General features: G+C 43.9%; 1 protein-coding gene across 1 annotated transcript in view; it reads left to right on the top strand.

Annotated features, from left to right (window-relative positions):
* Nucleotides 1-21,932, top strand: part of CREB3L2 (cAMP responsive element binding protein 3 like 2) — a 128,272-nt gene that overhangs the window by 81,216 nt on the left and 25,124 nt on the right. The window contains exons 3-8 of the mRNA XM_055284149.2: nucleotides 5,852-6,027; nucleotides 8,769-8,856; nucleotides 13,384-13,568; nucleotides 15,969-16,115; nucleotides 17,785-17,843; nucleotides 20,369-20,437. Of these exons, the coding sequence (XP_055140124.1) occupies nucleotides 5,852-6,027; nucleotides 8,769-8,856; nucleotides 13,384-13,568; nucleotides 15,969-16,115; nucleotides 17,785-17,843; nucleotides 20,369-20,437 (724 nt within the window). The remainder of the gene's footprint in view (nucleotides 1-5,851; nucleotides 6,028-8,768; nucleotides 8,857-13,383; nucleotides 13,569-15,968; nucleotides 16,116-17,784; nucleotides 17,844-20,368; nucleotides 20,438-21,932) is intronic.

Below are 21,932 nucleotides of genomic sequence, written 5' to 3'. Positions count from 1 at the left end.
AATGATGGAAGATCTGCATTTTGATGTTGCTATTACCTTGGCTTTGAGTTCATGTTTTTTTCAGTCTCTTTGATGATTTGCCTATCTTGATGATTTGACAACTTGGCATCTAGCCCCGTTGCTCATGGCTGCTCCATTTTGTCTTTGTATGTAAAGGACTTGCTTCTCACCACGATCAGTGGTTTGTTTTTATTTTCTTGCTGATAGCTAAGTGGTGAAGCTGAGGAAATGTGCCAGTTTGACCTTTGACAGGAAGCTGTTTAAATCAGCTGATACGGAGTTTGTTCTTCTTACTCTCCACACTGTGGACTGCTAAACTTTACCAGGGATGTTTTTCGTCTGAAATGACACTTAAAAGACGTATAAACACAGTGCAGAAAGAACATTTTTATTTTTTCCACTCGGTATCTCAGCTTCAAGTTTTAGAAATTAGAGGGTGTGGAGTGTCTACTGACTCTTATGTTTGTAGTTTAGCCAATAACTAAGACATCCAAGGATAATTCCAGTTCTAAGCCAGGGTGGTCCTACTGATCTTTTTGCCAATAAAGTAAAACTACAAAAATAAGGACATGGAGAAACATTATGATACACATTCTGCTCCTTCTCCTCTACTCTGTCCTTCCTTAACCCTCACTTCATAGATTACATTTGTCATTTTGTTTTCTGTGATTTGATATTTATTTCCATTGAGTAAGAGAGTACAAGCCAACCTCCAGTAGTTCAGAATGAAAGCTGTTTTCTTTCATTTCAGCTACCACTGGAATGCTGTTCTCACCAAACTACTTACTGGCTGACTTTCTTCATGTGAAGTCATTTCATATTTTATGATGTAACTAGTAGGTCTGATCAGCCAATCTACAAACATTTATTGATATGATCCATAGTTGATGGTTTAGAGGAATTCTTTTGGAAATGAATTTAGTAATTTCATTGTAATAGATTCTAATGGGTTTAATTTATTTTTCATACATTCGGCTATATTGTATCAGCTAGCTCTGTTGCGGCATAACAGACCACCCCCAAACTCAGTCACTCAGTCATTTATTATCATAATCCACCTGTCTGTTTCTGTGTGGGGGCCAGCAGAGCGGTTCTGCTAGTTTCAGCTAGATTCACTGGCATCTCTAAGGTCAGCTGATAGTTGGCTGGTCTTGACTAAGCTCCTCTGGGGGTGACTGTTCTATGTGGCTGTCATCCTTCTGAGATCACTAGATTATCCTAGCTCATTCTTCTCACGCTGATGGCAAAACTACAGCAACATTAGTTCCATCCTGCAAGCACATTCCAAAACTCCGCTTGTATTAAAAAGCTCACATACCAGTGGTACATCAAGCCACAGGTCCAAGCTGTGGGTGGGGATCAGCCCACGGTGGGAGGTCACTGCAAAATTCTAAGGCAAAAGACATGGATGGAGGGAGGAGGAAGACCTGGAGCCAGGAATGCAACTTATTTACATAATAAGGGACTCATTGACTCTTACTGAGTCAAGGGCTTTTAAATGGCCCCATGGGCAGTTACAGCCTCTACCCAATAATTACCATCCTAAGCCATGAAGTGGAGCAGGCCATGTCCCTGTGTGTTCATCCAAAGACAATAGTGTCCCAAGATTGGAAATCTAGAAGTACTATAAAATTTAAAGAAAAAGTCATGCATGTTCTGAACGATTATCCAGAGACGCTTACTATTTGGCGTATTTCTTTTGATTCTTTTCTATAACTTTCTTCTTTAATAGTATATAAATTTATATCTAGAGTTTTTGTCTTAATATTTCCTTATAAGTGTTTTCTTTGTAATTAAAAAGGCTGTATACATGTAATATTAATGTCTGCATAAATATTCCATTGTATGGATGCACCATAATTGACTTAACCTTTCTCTTGCTTTTTAATGTTTTGGTGATTTTCAGTGTTTTGTCATCATAAACAATGCCCTAGTGAGCATTATTTATGCATAATCTTTATCCACATAGAAAGTTTTCTTGTTAATGGGAAGATTACTGGCCAGAGTGCAGAGATCTGGGTTATGCCACTAATTTGCCATGCAACCTAGGCCCAGGTGTCATTTTCCTCATCTAGAAATGATAGGCTGGGCTTGGTGGCTTACACCTGTAATTCCAGCACTTTGGGAGGCTGAGGTGGATGGGTCACCTGAGGTCAGGAGTTCGAGACCAGCATAGCCAACATGGTGAAACCCCATCTCTACTGAAAATACAAAACTTAGTCAGGTTTGGTGGCACACGCCTGTACTCTCAGCTACTTGGGAGGCTGAGGCAGGAGAATCGCTTGAACCCAGGAGGCGGAGTTTGCAGTGAGCCAAGATTGTGCCACTGCACTCCAGCCTGGGTGACGGAACAAGACTCCATCTCAAAAAAAAAAAAAAAAAAAAGATATCTTTGAGCTTGATGGCCTTAAAACTCTTTATAACTCCGAAGCATCTTTCAGGATCAAGGACTAAATTGCTGTATTGGAGTGGAAGCATGAAAGCAACGCCAGTTGTTTGTCCTCAAAAAAGCTCAGGGGAGGAGAGGCTGCTTCCTTGGGCTTCTCTCTCTTGGAAATGTACATTTGTCCTTGAGAGAGAAGGTTTCCTTTTATAGTTCAAGTACCATCGCTTGCCCTGTGGTTTCCATTCCCTGAGGCAGCACTGATGATATCTGTACGTTTGTAAAGAGGGCTATAGGACACTGGGCATTAAGAATATAAATGGTCTTGGCTTGTTTTACGAATGTGCACACTTTGAGAATGGCCTCGCTAGATTGGAAGAACTGATTCTATCACCCATCTTCATTTTGTCTTATAACTTTTTGCATTCACTTTTTTTTTTTCTCTACTTTTGCCTCTTCTTTTGTTCGCCTTGTGAATTAAGTTTCATCACAGTTGCCTTCACTGCACAGTCAAGGGATCTGGCCTTATCTCACAATGTCCTGGTAATTGTGTGTGACCTTTTTCTCAGGGATGCCTCCTTACCGTCCATTTCGGCCTGTACTGAGGCTATATTTCATCTTACCTTCTTTCTTCCAGCCTCTGCCAGGGATAAATATTGCTCAGTGTGGGCAGGCTTTAAGTGTTGACTTCAAAAAGCAAAAGCATGGCTGTGCATGGTGGCTCACGCCTGTAATCCCAGTACTTTGGGAGGCCCATCACCTGAGGTCAGGAGTTCAAGACCAGCCTGGCCAACATGGCAAAACCCCGTCCCTACTAAAAACACAAAAATTAGCTGGGCGTCATGGCGTGCTCCTGTAATTCCAGCTACTCAGAAGGCTGACAGGAGAGTCGCTTGAATCCGGGAGGTGGAGTTTGCAGCGAGCTGAGATGGCGCCACTGCACTCTAGCCTGGGTGACAGAGCAAGAATTTCTCAAAACAAAACAAAACAAAACAAAGCAAAAAGCAAAAGCATCACCATGTCATTGCTGAATGGAAAAAATGGGATCTATGCTGTCTCTGTCTCTCCAACCCTTCCCTGACTGTCCTACGTGGGTATTCTTTGCAGCGGACAGTGTCTTCTAGCTCCTAAGCTCCTTTGGGGAGAGTCAACGGAATCTTTTGGCTGGTGGTCCGGTTGCTTCATCTCTGGGCTGAGCTGGGGCACAGTCTGAGTCCAGTACAGAGTGGTCTCCCTCCTCTGGCCGCCATCAGAGGGCCCTTTGTTCCCCCGCCCTCCCCTTCCACCAGGATGTGGCCTACACCCCACGAAGGATGGAAATCCCCGTCACACCATAGCACTCAGCAGCCCCACTCTGAAAGCAAAACATCTTCCACCACCAGAAGGCCTGCCCATCCTGTCTTTATTTCACCTTGGGAAATAAATTGAGGCTGGGATAATTCATCAATTATAAACTGGATTTAGGGGGGAGATTATTTTCCTCAAATATGAACCTAACTTTTTTTGTGCTTTAAAGAAGTTGCTTATGAAACATAATTTTAATAATTGTAGATTTTTAGTTCTTAGCTTCTGTGTCTGCCCTTCCCTTCTTCTTAGTAGTTCTAAATGATTGTACCTTTTCATAAGAAAACTGGAGTCACATTCTTGAATATAAAATAAATTTATAATGTGAATGACTTTGCTCTCCTGACGGTAATGGGTCACTGAGTATGTGAAATGTGCTGTATGTGTGTAAGCATTTTGAGAAAGCAAAGGAGCATGTGTTTGCTTTATTTTAGCCTCATTTTAGTAAAACTGGTATCAGCTAAGGAATGTGGCCTTTGGCTTGCTTTGTCTTGTCTGTTTCCAGCCCTCTGGTCTTTTCCTTTCCTTCCCTCCTCCCTGCTTTTCCAGGCAGTGCTGAGGCGCTAGCTCCAAAGTAACTTGTTAAGAAATACAAATTCTTATTCTCTTAGGCTCTGAGAAGAATGTGCATTAAGTGGCAGAAGCACTCTGTCTTGTCTCTCGGTTGTTAGCTATCTCCAGGCCTGGTGATAATCAGGAAAGACAAGACAAGACCCAGACTCACCAAGATGCAGCCGTTTTCTCAGGAAGAGTATTTAGTCCATTTCAGCAAAGGGCAGATGGTTATTACAAACCAAAGTCTCCCAAAGGGCTGAGCAGAGTCTCTGGAAGTCTAAGTTAGGTTTAAGGCCTAGATGGGATCACAGTGAAAACAGAAGAGAACAAAAACAAACAAAAAAATGGAGTGAGAAGAAAAAAATATCAAAAAACCAAATAACTTTCCTTTGGAGAGAAGGAGAGAGACCTACTCACCATGTTCTCTCATCTTCTCCCATTGGTTACCAACCATTTGCTTGCTTCTCTCTCTCTCTCTCTAGCTCTCGCTCTCACTGTCACTCTCACTCTTGCTCTCTCTCGCTCCCCCTCCCCCTCCCTTCCCTTTCTCTCTCTTTCTTTCTTGACAGGGTCTCACTCTGTTGCCCAGGCTCTGGAGTACAATGACGTGATCATAGCTCACTGAAGCCTCGACTTCCTGGTTTAAGCAATCCTCCTGCCTCAGCCTCCCAAGTAGCTGGGACCACAGATGCTCACCATCACACCTATCTAGTTAAAATTTTTTTTTTTGTCGAGACAGAGTCTTGCATTGTAGCCCAGGCTGGTGTTGAACTCATGGGCTCAAGCAATTCTCTTGCCTCGGCATCCCAAAGTGCTGGGATTACTTGCGTGAGCCACTGTGCCTGGCTGCTTCTTTCTTTCGTGTTTTTAAATGTGCTTATTTATCTGTTTTTTTTTTTTTGGAGACGAAGTCTTGCTCTGTCACCCAGGCTAGAGTGCAGTGGCGCGATCTCGGCTCACTGCAAGCTCTGCCTCTTGGGTTCACGCCATTCTCCTGCCTCAGCCTCCTGAGTAGCTGGGACTACAGGCGTCCACCACCACGCCCAGCTATTTTTTTTGTATTTTTGTTAGAGAGGGGGTTTCACTGTGTTAGCCAGGATGGTCTCGATCTCCTGACTTTGTGATCCGCCTGCCTCGGCCTCCCAAAGTGCTGGGATTACAGGCATGAGCCACCGTGCCCGGCCTTCTGTTTTTGTATAGATAACACATTTACATGATTTGACAACCAAAAAGAGTAGCTCATTACATACTCAAAATTCTCCCTCCTATTCTATTCCCCATCAACCCAGGTTTCTTCCTGCCTTTCTCAGGAAACCAAGTTTCTTTCTTTTCTATGGATTCCTTCCAGAGTTTCTTTAGGCATACTCACATGCAAGCGAATACAAGTATAGATTCTTTCTTTTCTGTTCATATCTATCCATCTTTTCTCTCACATATTTCATTTTCTGTTATTCCACTTTCCATCATCCTTCACTGAGCTTTTTTGGGGAGAAAGACCAGTGGTTGCTTGTTTTGCTTATGCCTGATGCTCTGAACAAGTTCACATGTGTGCTTGTCTTTTTCCTGCAGATGAGGTGGAAAGTGAGAAATGGTACCTGTCTGCAGACTTCCCTTCAACAACCATCAAGACAGAGCCAATTACAGACGAACCACCCCCAGGACTCGTTCCATCTGTCACTCTGACCATCACAGCCATCTCCACCCCGTTTGAAAAGGAGGAACCTCCTCTGGAAATGAATACTGGGGTATGCTCAGTTTTCTTCTGTGTAAACAGGTTGGATTAAAAGATACAGATAGATCCTCATTCTCCAATAGGGTGTTTAATCTTTTTGGAGTTAGTGGCTGTGTACATTTAAGGACATGCAACTTTTTATGTGTGTATATACATATGTATACATTTAATAAGAGTATGTTGATTTGGTGCCAACTTCTTTTAAAGCCATTGTTCGGAAAAAATTAGTAGCTAAGCTGATTTCATTCTCTCTTTGATTACTGTTAAAAAATAAAAAACACAGAAAATATCTATGGTAACAAAAAATTCTCTATGGCACTGGTTTTTAAGCAGTGGAAAGGGAGTGACTGAGGTGGTGACGTAATCCATGGCTTACAGTGCATGGCTACTGGGAATGTGAGCTCCTGTGTAATATTTCACTTTCCTAGTGGGACGCTGAGTTGTCCTTACTCAAGTCAGGAATGTCTCACGTATCGATAATATGAATAATATTAACAATATTAATAACATAATAATAGTAATAGTAATAATAACACCTATTATTGTGTTACCCGTGGAAAGCATAAGAAATCAGGATTTTTTTCCTTACTAGATTCCATGCCTACCGCAAATATAATTTAATTCTACTCTACCTTTTTTCTGGATATTTCCAGTGTCTGGCCATGGACCAGCATCGTATTTGTACATCTTCTTGCAAGTGTTGGAAGCCTGTCTTAGCTTCCCTTAAGTTCAAAGCCTCAGGTTATAAGCAACAACTTCATTAACATTCCTTAAGTCAGATTTCTTGTGAGCAAGATAGAGTGTCTATCTGCAGCTGGGCACGGTGGCTCACACCTATAATCCCAGCACTGTGGGAGGCGGAAGCTGCAGAGAGCTGAGAGGAGCCACTGCTCTCCAGCTTGGGTGACAGAGCAAGACTCCGTCTCAAAAAAAAAAAAAAAAAAAAAAAAAAGAAGCAAAGAAAAAATATATAGCGTTTACCTGTTCGGAATAAGGTAACACAGAATCAGTAGACTCATCAAAGTGTCACTGCATACTCCCTTGTCAGTCCATCTGTGTGATGTGAAGGGTTGTAGATAGAGGCCTCTGCAAGTGTGCTAGGATTCCTTTCTCAGTAGCTACCTGAGTCTCTTTAGTAGGCTGGGCTCTCTGGGTCTATATTAGTCTCCTTGATCCACAGAATTTTAGTTACTTTATTTTATGTATTACTTTTTTTTTTTTTTGAGACAGAAGTCTCACTCTGTCGCCCAAGCTGGAGTGCAGTGGCTTGATCTCAGCTCACTGCAACCCCTGCCTCCCAGGTTCAGTGATTCTTGTGCCTCAGCCTCCCGGGTAGCTGGGATTACAGGCGCCAGCCACCATGCCTGGCTAATTTTTGTATTTTTAGTAGAGATGGGGTTTTACCATGTTGGCCACGCTGGTCTCGAACTCCTGACCTCAAGTGATCCACCCACCTCAGCCTCCCAAAGTGTTGGGATTACAGGCGTGAGCCACACGCCCGGTCTAGTTGACTTATTGTAAAGTATGTAACTAGCAAAGCTCAGAGGCATGGCCTTGCTCCTGTGTATGGGCCAGATAACTTTTCTCCTTTCCCTACCAGGCATTTCATGATTAGATACCATCAGTCATTAGGAAGCCTTAATAATAACATCATTAATATTAATTATTAATAATTATATTAATTGTATTATAACATTAATTATTAATATTAATAAAGTTATATATAAGAGAAAGGATGTGGCTTGGTGCACAGTCCCTACCCCAGGGCAAGCTGGTGGAGGCCTGTGACTCTTTAAAATTTAGTTCCCATTTTCCATGGTGATTGACTCAATTTAAGTGCATTGTGGCTATATGTAATTTACAGGCTGCTTTACATTGCAGGCAGGGAAAACTCCCAGGCTGGTGTGAGGCTGAACTGGGATAAGAGACCCCCTGGCCCCTCCTCATTCTGCTAAGGTCACCACCTCTTAGAAGGCCTCTTATTTTCTTTCAGCGATCAAATGTATGGTTACGCTCTACAAGTAAATTCTGCAGTCTTGGGAATCCTTACCAATATAAGTTGCTTTTTAAAGCCTCCAAAGTGGCGTGAGGATAGGGGGAGTGGAAGCATTGTTTGGTTCTTACTTTACCCAAACTGTGTATTAAGAATAAAGTTAGCAGAATGATGCCACCCAAAAAAAGTACCAGAATATTTTGTAATAAAATGCCTTTATAGTACTATAAAAAAATAGAAAAGAATATTAATACAGTCTTGGGCTTGAGCCTTTGGCTTTCAACTTTAGAGTTCTGAGTGTTTTTTCTTTTTCTTTTTTTTTTTTTTTTTTTGAGATAGAGTCTCACTCTGTTACCTAGGCTGGAGTGCAATGGTATGATCACAGCTCGCTGCAGCCTCAAATTCCTGGGCTCAAGTGATTCTCCTGCCTCAGCCTCCCAAGTAGCTGGGACTACTTAGGTGCACGCCATCACAACTTGCTAATTTTTGTATTTTTGGGGGAGATGGTGTCTCACTGTGTTACCCAGGGTGGTCTCAAGTAAGTTTGGAGGGTCCTGTCAGCTGTAATGCCAAGTTTGGCGATGAGAAAAAGGTTAAGAACTAAAATGACTCCCTGTCAGGGAAGCTGCCTACACTCAGCTATTCTCCAGGATAGGCAAGGCTGTCCCGAGAGGAAGACACAGGTGACAAATAGCTCTCCTGCGTGTGTCTTCAAGGCTGTGATTGGTTTTTAAAAATTGTGTTTGAAATTCTTCCTCCAGGTTGATTCCTCGTGCCAGACCATTATTCCTAAAATTAAGCTGGAGCCTCATGAAGTGGATCAGTTTCTAAACTTCTCTCCTAAAGAAGGTCTGTCTGCCCTCCCTGTGTCCCTTTGGGTTATACATATGGTCTCTGAGTCTACAGAGAGGGAATATGGCGAGAGAGCTGGGATGAGTTTGTACCACAGATGTAGCTGGCTTTATGAAATAGCTCTGTTCTTAAAAAATACAAATTTTGCTTCCAAATAAAAATTTTGCAAGCTAATTATTATTTTCCCATGTATGCACATGATTAAGTTTCAGCTAAGTGTTACCATACTTTTACTTCTAGCCAGGGTGATATTTTTCAAAACTTTTATGGACTGCTACTACAAACACTATCGAACAAGAGAACTGCAGCCTTTATTCATCCAGGTGTGAACCCTATATAGCCCCGCAAATCAACAACCATCTACAAAGGCACCTTGCTTATTTCAAACAACTCTAGTTTCAACTCTTTGTGAAGTAAATTCACAGTTAATTATGTGGCCAATTCATTGTTTGTAAACATTGACTTTGGATGACAACTATTGCAAGGAGCCCCCTCTCTATTTGATCGTGTTCATGGTTCACAATTGTGCATATTTTTGGGCTTCTTGGCATCCATCCATTTAGAATTAACACATGCTTGAGGTGGTAATAGTTTTGTTTTGTTTTGTTTTGTTTTGTTTTGTTTTGTTTTTTGAGACAGAGTCTCACTCTGTTACCGTGCTGGAGTGCAGTGGCACCATCTTGGCTCACTGCAACCTCTGCCTCCCAGGTTCAAGCGATTCTTGTGCCTCAGCCTCCTGAGAAGTTGGGATTACAGGCGTGCGCCACCACACCCAGCTGATTTTGGTATTTTTAGTAGAGATGAGGTTTCGCCACATTGGTCAGGCTAGTCTTGAACTCCCAGCCTTAGGCAATCTGCCCGCTTCAGCCTCCTGAAGTCCTGGGATTACAGGCATAAGCCACCTCGCCTGGCCCAGGTTGTTATATTTCTATATTTATCTTTCTCTATGTCAGTTTCTTTCTGAGTTTCTCCCTCTTTGTTCTCCTGTGAAGCCCATAGTTAGGAATCCTGGATGCAGACCCCTGAGCCTCGCCTCATAAGGTCTAATGAAGCTCTCTCTGCCTTGCATGTGCAGATTCTCCTGCATACATCCTGCTCTTCTCACTTCTGTGCTTTCAGTCATGCCATCACTTCCCTTTTCATTCATACTTTTTATTTATTTATTTTTTGTGTGTGAAACAGGGTCTTACTCTGTTGCTCAGGCTGGAGTGTAGTAGTGCCATCATGGCTCATGGCAACCTCAACCTCATGTGTTCAAGCGATTCTCCCACCTCAGCCTCCCAAGTAGTGGGGACTACAGGCATGCACCACCATGCCCAGCTAAATCGTGTATTTTTTGTAGAGATAGGGTTTCACCATGTTGCCCAGGCTGGTCTGAAACTCCTGAGCTCAAGTGATCCTCCAATTGTGGCCTCCCAAAGTGTTAGGATTAAAGGCATGTGCCACCTCACCCAGTCCCATTCATACTTTCAGTACAAATTTCAAAGTACAGTTCATTACTGTGGTCAACAATAAGAAATTGGCTTATACAGTTGTCACCGAAAAGGTATATTTGCTACGGTATATAAATGTGAGGATGTTTACATATGAGCACTTCTCATGAAAATATCATCTATCTTCATTCCGTTAGAAACTAACTCAGGATTTGGTTTGTAACAATGTAATCAGGGTTGGCCCTTTATTTGCCTTTATTATCAATAAAGAAAGGATTACATTTTTAAAGTTAATAATACTGAGTAGAATCCATATTGAGACACTATGTCTTTGCACTGAGTGACAGACAGTAGTGCCTTTCAGCTTTATATACTGCTTCAAAGTAATTGCTTTCATTTGTATAACACCAGTTATTACTATCAAATAAATCTTACTCTTTTAATTTATGCTGTGATGTGGTTCAGAAGTGTCATCACCATAACAATGAATCCCATAGTGGCTTCTGAATCCAGGGTTATTGGAGGAGAAATGTTTCAAGAATGAAGTTAAGGACAACCCTTCCTCATTATCCTGGATAAACTGAGATAAGGAAATTCAATATCCTTGACTGCATCAGTTTCTACGCAAAGTAGCTTGTTGTCCCCCAGACCTTGCAGTAACCCAAAAGCGGCATTTCAAATGATATTTAGAAATCTGATCCTGAGGTGCCTCTGGCCAGCTCTGTAGCTCTTAATAGGTAGGAAGGACAAGATTTTACTTGCTTCACTTGCTTTTCTTGTCATTCTCTTTCTGTCTTTTGTGGGGTGCCCTCTGCTTGGACGGGAAAACAGTATTAGAATAATTTGGCCCCTACCAAGTGAAAGGGACAGGGTGGCTCTAGGTACTCCAGGCTGGTTCTTGGGAATGTAACAGCACAGAAGCCCCTATTAGGTTCGTCTGCTTCCCGTTTATTTATTTATTTTTTTAAACCATGAAGTGCCATAATATTCATGGCTTTTGAGAAACCTTAGGACTCCTCCCTCTTAGCCAAGCACCTGCATATTTTCTCTTCCTGGGCTGCCTGCACCTGTGGCAGGAGTAGTGGGAATAGTGCAACTAGGATTATTTTAGCATATTCTTTAGCTTTAAGAGTGCCCACAGAGACTAAAAAGCCCAGGGACCTCTTTGGCAAGACTGGCAGAGAAAAAGGGAAAGAGGAAACATCTAGAGAAAAGCTGTATGTGGCAGAAAGAGAAAGAAAGGATGGGAGAGAGGGAATCGCAATGAGAGAGAGAGAAGAAAAAAAGTATGCCAGGGCCGGGGGGACCAGGGTTGGCTGAGGGGGCATTGCCTGTTGTGGCCTCGGCTATTCAGGTATTCCTGCAGGAGAGAGATGCTGATTGCTGCTCATCCTCTCTGAGGGCAGTGTATTAGTCTGTTTTCATGCTGCTGATAAAGTACGCGAGACTGGGCAATTTATGAAGAAAAAGGTTTAATGGACTCACAGTTCCACGTGGATAGGGGGGCCTCACAATCATGGCAGAAAGCAAAAGGCACATTTTACAAGGTGGCAGGCAAGAGAGAAAAGGAGAACCAAGCAAAAAGGGGTTTCCCTTATAAAACCATCAGATCTCATGAGGCTTATTCACTACCACAGGAACAGTATGGGGGAAACTATATGGGGGAAACCATGATTCAGTGATCTCCCACTGGGTCCCTCCCACCACACGTGAGAATTATGGGAGCTATGATTCAAGATGAGATTTGGGTGGGGACAAAGCCAAACCATATCAGACAGCTATGGGTAAGGTCATCTTTTTTGGGTCAGTTGTTGTGTCTCAGGAGGGCCCTTCCCATCCATAGCATGTTGGGTGGTCTCCATTGGAAGAAGGGACGAGGAGGTGATGTGCTGAGGCTTCCCATGGCCTTCAGCAGTTAGTTCTCTGGCCGAGCAGAACCAGCTGTGTGGGCCATGCCCACTGTGGGCTGCCATACAGAGGACTCCATTGTCCTGGGGGCTCCAGGAGTTAAGTGTTTACCTGCAGTTACCTCCCTTGGCTCAGTAGCAGTGGCTGGTACAACAGAAATGTGCACTGTTTAGAAAGAACAGTGAGACCCAAGAGTGCTTTCATTCACGTTGAAGCCTGGTTGGATTCCTCCTTCAGAAGCCCATCTCTGCTGCCCTGGAGATGCCTGATGGATGCTAACCAAGGCTCCATAGGCCCTGGCAGAGAGGGTGTCGTGCCTCCCTGAGGAAGGGCGAAGGAGACTTTGGAGGAGAAAGTCCCCCCACTGCACTCTCACTTATTTTTCCTGTGCTCACTCCCGTATCTGAAGATGGATTTCATGTTTTCTGAATGAAGAATGCCTGGCGTCTTGCCTACGGGCATGACCACGCACATTGCTCCAGAAACAAACCTGCTTTTCTCAAAGCAGCCACTCTGGCTTTTCGAGATGGATTCTCGCTCTGTCACCCAGGCTGGAGGGCAGTGGTGTGATCTTGGCTCACTGCAACCTCCGCCTCCTGGGTTCAAGCAATTCTCCTGCCTCAGCCTCCCAAGTAGCTGGGACTACAGGCGTGCGCCACCACACCCGGCTAATTTTTTTTGTATTTTAGCGTGATCTCGGCTCACTGCAATCTCTGCCTCTCGGGTTCAAGTGATTCTCCTGCCTCAGCCTCCTGAGTAGCTGGGATTATGGGCATGTGCCACCACACCAGGCTAATTTTGTATTTTTAGTAGAGACAGGGTTTCGCCATGTTGGTCAGGCTGGTCACAAACTCCTGACCTCAGGTGATCTGCCCACCTCAGCCTCTCAAAGTGCTGAGATTACAGCCATGCGCCACCTTGCCTGGTCCCTGGTCGCACGTTTATTGGTTTCTTGTATACACTTCCAGTGTTTCTTTTTGCCAATATAAGCAAATGTGGGTCTATATCCTCTTTCTCTCCTTTTTCATACGAAAGGAGGACTCCCGTATCCACCCTCTGCACCTTGGAGATCTGTCCGGGTCAGCTCATGGAGGCCCCTTGCACTTTAGTTCGCTCTGCCACAAATCAGTTGTGTCCTTATTTGTGGCTCTGGGATGGATGAGATGTGCTTCCTTTTTTGCAGCCCCAGTGGACCACCTGCATTTGCCGCCCACCCCCCCGAGCAGTCACGGCAGTGACTCAGAGGGCAGCCTGAGTCCCAACCCACGCCTGCACCCCTTCGGCCTGCCTCAGACCCACAGCCCCTCCAGAGCTGCACCCCGGGCCCCCTCCGCCCTCTCCAGCTCCCCTCTCCTCACGGCTCCTCATGTAAGTATGCAGCCGGCATTCCTGGACCAAAGGGAACCCTCTCCATTCATTCCCATGGGGCTGTATCCAGAGCAGGACCACTCAAGGCTGTTTGGTTTTTCCTTTTGTCAAGAAGTTTCTGTTTAATGGCGAAAGCAGAGTGATGTCAACCCGAAAGAACACTTTCTAAGAACTGCCCGCACATCTCACCTTTTACTACCACAATTCTCATCTTTTTCACATGCACACTTCCAGTTTTCATTCATATGTTTATTTTACAGAGCTATAGGCATGAGGAATAAAAATTTGGGGTTTTTCTCTTCAAAGTTCTATCATAAATATTTGCATTAATTTAATGGTCCTTGTGACCTATGTCGTAGGAAATACCTTTTATATTTTAAATAAGCAATTTTTGGTGAACTTAAAAATTACTCTGAGATTAATTTCTTTGATGCTTAAAGGTCAAAAACAGTTTAAGCCTTTTCTGTGTGTCGTATGACTTTTAACCCAGAAACTCAGATCAGACATCAAGACCCTCGTTCATCCCTCACATACATGAGGACGCCATAATAAAGAAGAATAGATCATTAACTTCTTATTGTTCTAGGAGTGAATTGATTTCTATGAAATTATAAAAATTATAATCAGCTATTTTGAATTTACAATATCACAACTAGAAAATTTAAATGAAATGAGATGTTTTAAAATTCTGTAAGTACCATCCGTCCATTAATTAACATAACTTTGAAAATTTGTGTTGATTCTGTCCCTGAAAGTTCTGGATCTGTAACCACATTCTTATATTTCACTGTTACTGAGGACAAGGGAATTCACCCTTCCACTCTTTCTTCACCTTTTCAACTTGAACCTGACTTCACTCCTTGGATTACTAGAATAGCTTGTATCCTATAAACCTGTGTGTACTACTATGATCTGTCCATTCTACATGTTTATGGAGGAACTATTCCCCATGTCAGATGCTTGCCCAACAACTACGTTGTGTTTCCCTATTACCTGTTGGCACCAAGCCCTGACACTTTTACCCATTATCAGGTATCCAGCCTTCTGCTGCTTCAAGAACTCCTTACCCACACTAGGCAGAATGGCTTCTTCAGTGACTTTTCAAAATACTGCCTTTTGCTTAGAATGCACTCCTCTCTCTTATGTAAATCATCCCCTTTCTTTCAGGAGGCCCAATTCAAATCTCATCTCCTGCCCTAAATGTTTCCTGATCACACAACTCATAGCAGTGTTCTCTTACTTCAAATTTTTAGTACACCTTTAGCTAATGTATTAGTCCATTTTCACGCTGCTGATAAAGACATACCCAAGATTGGGCAATTTGCAAGAGAAAGAGGTTTAATTGGACTTACAGTTCCATGTGGCTAGGGAAGCCTCACAATCATGGTGGAAGGCAAGGAGGAGCAAGTCATGTCTTACATGGATGGCAGCAGGCAAAGAGAGAGCTTGTGCAGTGCAACTCCTGTTTTTTAAAACCATCAGATCTTGTGAGATTCATTCACTCTCACAAGAGCAGCACAGGAAAGACTCACTCCATAATTCAGTCATCTCCCACTGGGTCCCTCCCACAACATGTGGGAGTTATGGGAGCTATAAATGAGATTTGGGTGGGGACACAGAGCCAAACCATATCACCTAAGATTACAGTTTAGCATTTAATTAATCTTATCCTTTCATGGGTATCAATTCAGTCTCACAGTCTTGATCACAAGCTACTTGAGAGATAGGGTTTGTTTTGAGTCCTTCATGGCATTTAGTATGGAGCTAAAATGCAATAGGGACTCTGATTAATTATAAACATGCCATTCTACTGTGGGTTCCATGAGATGGGCTGCTATTCTTGTCTTCATTGCTGATGGACGTTCTGAGACTGCTGAAGCCAGAGGCTTCTGTGGAAAGAGTCTGCAGGTGTGTCCCTGGGTGCTCTGCACCCTTAGCTAAAAGTGGAGGAGAGAAGTGACTCCTGGTGTGTAGAGAGCACCTTATAAAATTGCATTTTCAGAAGGAGAACAACAAAACTCTTGCACAAAGCAGGGCTGCGAATGAATCCTTCATCACTCCAAGGCCAGGAAATCTCTAGGGATGTGGGAAATGACTCCTCTGCTTTTTCTTTTCATGTTTTAGCAAGTGGGGTGCTTCCCGGGAAATAATGGGTGGAGGCTTCTGTATTCTTTCCCTTGAATTATAATCCCTAGGTTATAACACTCACATGGGGGTGTCTTCCCCATCTTCCCATGCCCTTCAAAATACCCATCTTATCACCCAAAGCAGATGGGGCATCCTTGTGTCAGAGCCTTCTGTAAGACATTGTAACAGATTCTCATCACCCCATCGGGAGGTGATTCTTCAGTGGTCCCAGTTCTTTTTCTTTGACCCTTTTCTGCTCCTTGGTCTGCACAGAAACTGCAGGGATCAGGCCCTCTGGTCCTGACAGAGGAGGAGAAGAGGACCCTGATCGCTGAGGGCTATCCCATCCCCACCAAATTGCCCCTGTCAAAATCAGAGGAGAAGGCCCTGAAGAAAATTCGGAGGAAGATCAAGAATAAGGTGAGCCCTTCAAACCTAGGCACTTCTAGAGCAGAGACACGAGCAGAATCGAGTCAGCATTCCCTTCCCTGCCTTCCCAATGGCCAGTACTACCCGATCCCATGGTGAAGACCAAGGCCCAGCCCTTCCCTTCCCTAAGCCCTGGGAGGAGCACCCTCACCACGTGCCCCTCTCTTCCTCCAGCCCATCCCATCCCTCTTGAGGCCAGCAGACTTCCAAATCAGTATCTACCTCCTTGGTGCCCACGATAATACATTCAGGGGTGGGAGGAAGCTATTAGAATTTCCATCTAGTTTTTTGTTTTTTTTTTTAAACTCAGCCTTTTAAATTTTGGGTGTATGATATATACAGTAGTTTCCTCTAGTAGACATATATATGTACTATATGTATCTATATAAAATACAGCATATATATGTATTATATATATATAAGGTACAAATACATTGCGAATGCTTGGTTTATTTTTTTTTCTTGGTAGGGTTTTGTGATTACAAAACTTCTGCAGTTTGCTGGTCTATATTTGGACTCAGTAGTCTCCTACCCCTGGGCCCCTCAGTGCTGAGCAGGCCTGATGAAAACCAGGAGGATGGATGAGGCACAGGCCTACCAGGAGGGAGGGGGCAAAGAGGGAAGGAAGACAAGAGCTTAGTGTCACTCTATCCATGTGCGGAACCAGCAGCAAGTTGATGTATGACCAAGCCAGCTGTCTTATTTTATAGATGTAGTTCAGCCAGCAGAGGTCCAGGAGTTAAACTCATTTATCTGAGACCACACTGATGGTTTGTGAGCCACATGTTCTGGCCTGGCTCTTCACTCAGTGTCCATTTTTTTCTTTTTCTTTTTTTTGATATAGAGTCTCACTCTGTCACCAGGCTGGAGTGTAGTGGCATGATCTCGGCTCACTGCAACCTCTGCCTCCCAGGTTCAAGTGATTCTCCTACCCCAGCCTCCCGAGCAGCTGGAACCACAGATGTGCGCCACCATGCCCGGCTAATTTTTTTGGTTTTTGTTTTTTGTTTTGAGATGGAATCTCTCTCTGTCACCTAGGCTGGAGTGCAATGGCACAATCTCAGCTCACTGCAACCTCTGCCTCCCGGGCTCAAGCGATTCTCTTGCCTCAGCCTCCCAAGTAGCTAGGATTACAAGCACACACCACCGCACCCAGCTAATTTTTGTATTTTTAGTAGAGACGGGGTTTTACCATGTTGCCCAGGCTGGTCTCGAACTCCTGACCTCAGGTGATCTACCCGCCTTGGCCTCCCAAAGTGCTGGGATTACAGGCGTGAGCCACTGCGCCCGGCCATTTTTTTGTATTTTTAATGGAGACGGTGTTTCACCATGTTGGCCAGGCTGGTCTCGAACTCCTGACCTCAAGTGATCCGCCCACCTCAGCCTCCTAAAGTGTTGGGATTACAGGCGTGAGCCACCGCTCCTGGCCATTCAGTGTCCATTTTACTGGTGGCCTGGTTTGTAGGAAAGTAGGTGTGAGTTTGGCAGCTGGAAACCCGGGAGGAAAGACTAGTTGATGAACCAGCAGCTTAAACAAATGGCAAGCAGCTTGCAGAAGTGAGCAGGGCTTTGGTGACTTCTACGCTAACCACCTCCCGTCTTAACTGGTTTACTTACGGAGCTGGAAATTAATCATTCTCCTCCCACCCCTCTCTCTCAGATTTCTGCCCAGGAAAGTAGGAGAAAGAAGAAAGAATACATGGACAGCCTGGAGAAAAAGTAAGCCTGCTGGCAAACTGTTGTGTTCATCGGGCAGTATGCACAGAGAAATGTGGGTGTGTGGAGAATCGGGGAGAAGCAGTTCAATTCCTCTTTCTGGCCACCTTGGAAACCCGGTGGTTTATCAGCTGTGGTTTGCCTGCCACCTAGTGGTTATTTGGAGGAGACGTCTATAATAAAGCAGGAAAGAAGTACCTTACTTAGTAGGCGTTTGAATCATACCACTGCCAGCCAAGGACCCCGGAGTCCTCAGAGACTTCCTTTCAAACACATACAAATATTAACATTCCTGCACATTCCTGGAACTTCTAGCAGGAGAAGCCCTGTTTTAGCCAAAAGGAGCAGTGCTACTTAATCAGCCCCCATTGGCCACACTCCCTCATGCTCTAGGGAGGGCACACAGGGAAAGAAAGATGTCAGGTTGGTGGCCTTTATTTTCCAGCCACTACAATTCATGTTTTTTTTTTTTTTTGCAAAAACACTGGAAGACAATCTTTGTTCTTTTGAAAAGTCTGTAATATCAGGCGGGCTGTTAGAAAAAGATGAATTAAATACAGTTTTGTCTTAGCCCTAGAAGTTAGTTCTTTAGCTAACAAACCAAGATATTTTTAAGATGGGCATGAGGCCCCAGACCCAGAAATGAACTTCATGTGGATCTGGGGAAAGGAGCGGCTGGTGGTTCCTGGCTGTTTCTCAAAGTTACTATTGAAAGTTTAGTGCTTCTATCACCTGACTTAAGTACTGGTAATACAGCATTAAGTATAGTCGGCTCTCCATATCTGGGGATTCAGCGTCCTCAGATTCAACCAACCGTGGGTCTAAAATATTCAGAAAAAAACCTCAATAGGCTGGGTGTCATAGCTCACTCTTGTAATCCCAGTGCTTTGGGAGGCCAAGGTGAGAGGATTGCTGGAGCTGAGGAGTTCAAGATCAGCCTGGTCAACGTAGCCAGACCCCCTAAAAAATAAAAAAAAATTAGCCAGGCATGGTGGTGCACATCTGTGGTCCCAGCTACTCAGGAGGCTGAGAGGGGAGAATCACTTGAGCCCAGGAAGTTGAGGCTGCAGTGAGCTGTGATTGTGCCACTGCACTCTAGCCTTGATGATAGAGTGAGACTCTGTCTCAAAAAACCAAAACCAAACAACTCAATAAAAAAAAACTATAACAATAAAAAATAATACAACTGTAAATACAAGATAACACATATTTACAGAGTATTTACATTGTATTTGGTATTGTGAGTAACCTAGAGATGATTAACATATACTGGAGGATATGTAAAGGTTATTTACAAATACTACACCATTTCGTATCAGGAACTCGAGCATCTGGAGATTTTGGTATCTGTGGGGAGTTCTGGAACTAATCCCCCCTGAATACCATGGGAAGACTGTAGTCCCATGCTGTCCCACCATTTTCTACGGGCATTCGGGTCAAGATGTTTCTATGAAAATCTCTTCACTGTCTCTTTTGGGCGTGCATGCCCCAGCATCGGGATTCCTAGTCCTGGGCTCTCGTCCTGTTTGTTTAAGTCTCTTCACTTCTTATCAGTCCTGGTAAGAGTGTAGCCGGGAGTATCCAGATTACTGTAGTATAGAGGGAGAAGTATGATGGGTATTGAGAACACTAGGGAGGAGGTGAGAAGAAAGAGGGTTGTAACACCCTAAAAGAGGGTCATATTTTGTACTGTCCCTATTCATCTTTCATTATTCAGGCACTCGTCACTCAGCTCCCTCTTTTTTTTTTTTTTTTTTTTGGAGACAGAGTCTCGCTCTGTGGCCCAGGCTGGGGTGCTGTGGCATGATCTTGGCTCGCTGCAACCTCTGCCTCCCAGGTTCAAGTGATTCTTCTGTCTCAGCCTCCCAAGTAGCTTGGATTATAGGCACACACCACCATGCCCAGCTAATTTTTGCATTTTTAGTAGAGATGGGGTTTCACCATGTTGGCCAGGCTAGTCTTGAGCTCCTGACCTCAAGTGATCTTCCTGCCTCAGCCTCCAAAAGTACTGGGATTATAGACATGAGCCACTACGCCCGGCCTCAGCTCCTTCTATTTTTCTTTTTTTCTTTTTTTGAGACAGATCTTGCTCTGTCACCAGGCTGGAGTGCAGTGGTGATCTTGGCTCACTGCAACGTCTGACTCCTGGGTTCAAGCGATTCTCCTGCCTCAGCCTCCCGAGTAGCTGGGATTATAGGCACGTGCCACCACGCCCAGCTAATTTTTGTATTTTTAGTAGAGACAGGGTTTCACCATGTGGGCCAGGATGGTCTCTATCTCCTGACCTTGTGATCCTCCCGCTTCGGCCTCCCAAAGTGCTGAGATTACAGGCGTGAGCCACCGTGCCCAGCCTATTTTTTTTTTTTTCCTAAGTGTCTTCATCCTTCTTTCCATACTTTCCCACAATTCCATGGAGTGGCAGATCCCCCCAACCCTCCTTTTCCTCATCCCCACCTACCTCCACCCTAACTCCTAGCTTAGTGTTTGCTCTATGGATAGTAATTTTCTTCTTTCTCCTTCCTTTGTAGAGTGGAGTCTTGTTCAACTGAGAACTTGGAGCTTCGGAAGAAGGTAGAGGTTCTAGAAAACACTAATAGGTAAGTGTCACTGGACTGAGAGCTGATTGCGCTGCCGGTGGAAGGTGGGGAAGGAAGAGGATAGAATCCAGAACCAGGGATGGCAGAAAAGTGGAGGAGGTCACAGTGAAAGTGCAGTTGTGCTGAGATGCTCAGCATGGCCAAACTCCACCCACCCGCTCTTGCTACACACACACATATGCACACACGCATGCACACGTGCTACTCTTGCACACATACAAACACATATGCACACATGCTGTCATGTTCACATCCACAATACACATATGTACGCACTCATATGCACATACATGTACACATACCTGCATATGCTTTACTTTTTCTAAATGATATAGGATTGAAGAAGAAGCTGATCATGACAACTAGAGGGTTAAAAAAGAGGCTTGGAGGAGAGTAAGATCAACAAGCCTGATTCTCCTGAAAACGACATCACAATTTAGAGGTGAACAAGGAGGCACTAGCCACTTCATTATAATCTAATTTTAGTAGCAAATGATACTTATTAGTTTAAAAAAAAGAGAAAATCATTGGTATTTTTTTTCTTTCTTTTTTTTGAGACAGAGTCTTGCTCTGTCGCCCAGGCTGGAGTGCAGTGGCATGATATCGGCTCACTGCAAGCTCTGCCTCCCGGGTTCAAGTGATTCTCCTGCCTCAGCCTCCTGAGCAGCTGGGACTACAGGCACGCGCCACCACGCCCGGCTAATTTTTGTATTTTTTTTTAGTAGAGTTGGGGTTTCACATGTTGGCCAGGATGGTCTCAATCTCCTGACCTCATGATCCGCCCCCCGCTTGGCCTCCCAAAATGCTGGGATTACAGGTCTGAGGCACTGCGCCCGGCTGAAAATCATTGTTTTTTAAATTAGTTTTTTAAAATTAGCTAGTTTATTAGTTAATTGCATTTCAAACCCATTTCACAAAAATTATAACAGTACCAAGTTGATAAATTCCTCTAGCACTTGCTGTGCCAAGTGCTATTTTAAGCACTTCACAGCTGTGAACTCATTTAGCCCTATGAGGTGCCATTACTATCATCCTCACTATATGGGGAGGTAACTGAAACTCGGAAAGTTTAGGTGATTTGTCCAAGGTCACACAGTAAGTGCTAAAGCTGCATTTGAACCCAGGCGGTCTGGCTCTGGAGCCTCGATGTGGGAGGAGTATATGGAGGTTTATGCCTGGGTCATATGCAAGAGAAAGGGGTGAAAGTTCAGGGTTAAGAAACTGGCTTTTGGGGAGTTTCATCCAGAATATATGTGTTCATGTGCACACATGATACGTACCTGTGCTGTGACAATTATTTCTTAGTCAGAGAGTCCTGTCACCCTGAGTGTTGGAGATCCAACAAATTAAGCAGAGAAAAATGGACTTACTGAGTAAACAAAAATGTAATCAGATTAAGGGTCAGCGTTAATGCCCAATAACAATTGTGCAAATATTAAGGGATCAGTTTAAATCTCTTTGCATGTTATTTGATAATAACAAATGAATTTAATTC

Source organism: Symphalangus syndactylus, chromosome 6, assembly GCF_028878055.3.
Source record: "Symphalangus syndactylus isolate Jambi chromosome 6, NHGRI_mSymSyn1-v2.1_pri, whole genome shotgun sequence".
Lineage (NCBI taxonomy): Eukaryota > Metazoa > Chordata > Mammalia > Primates > Hylobatidae > Symphalangus > Symphalangus syndactylus.
This window is presented reverse-complemented; position numbering and strand designations above follow the sequence as displayed.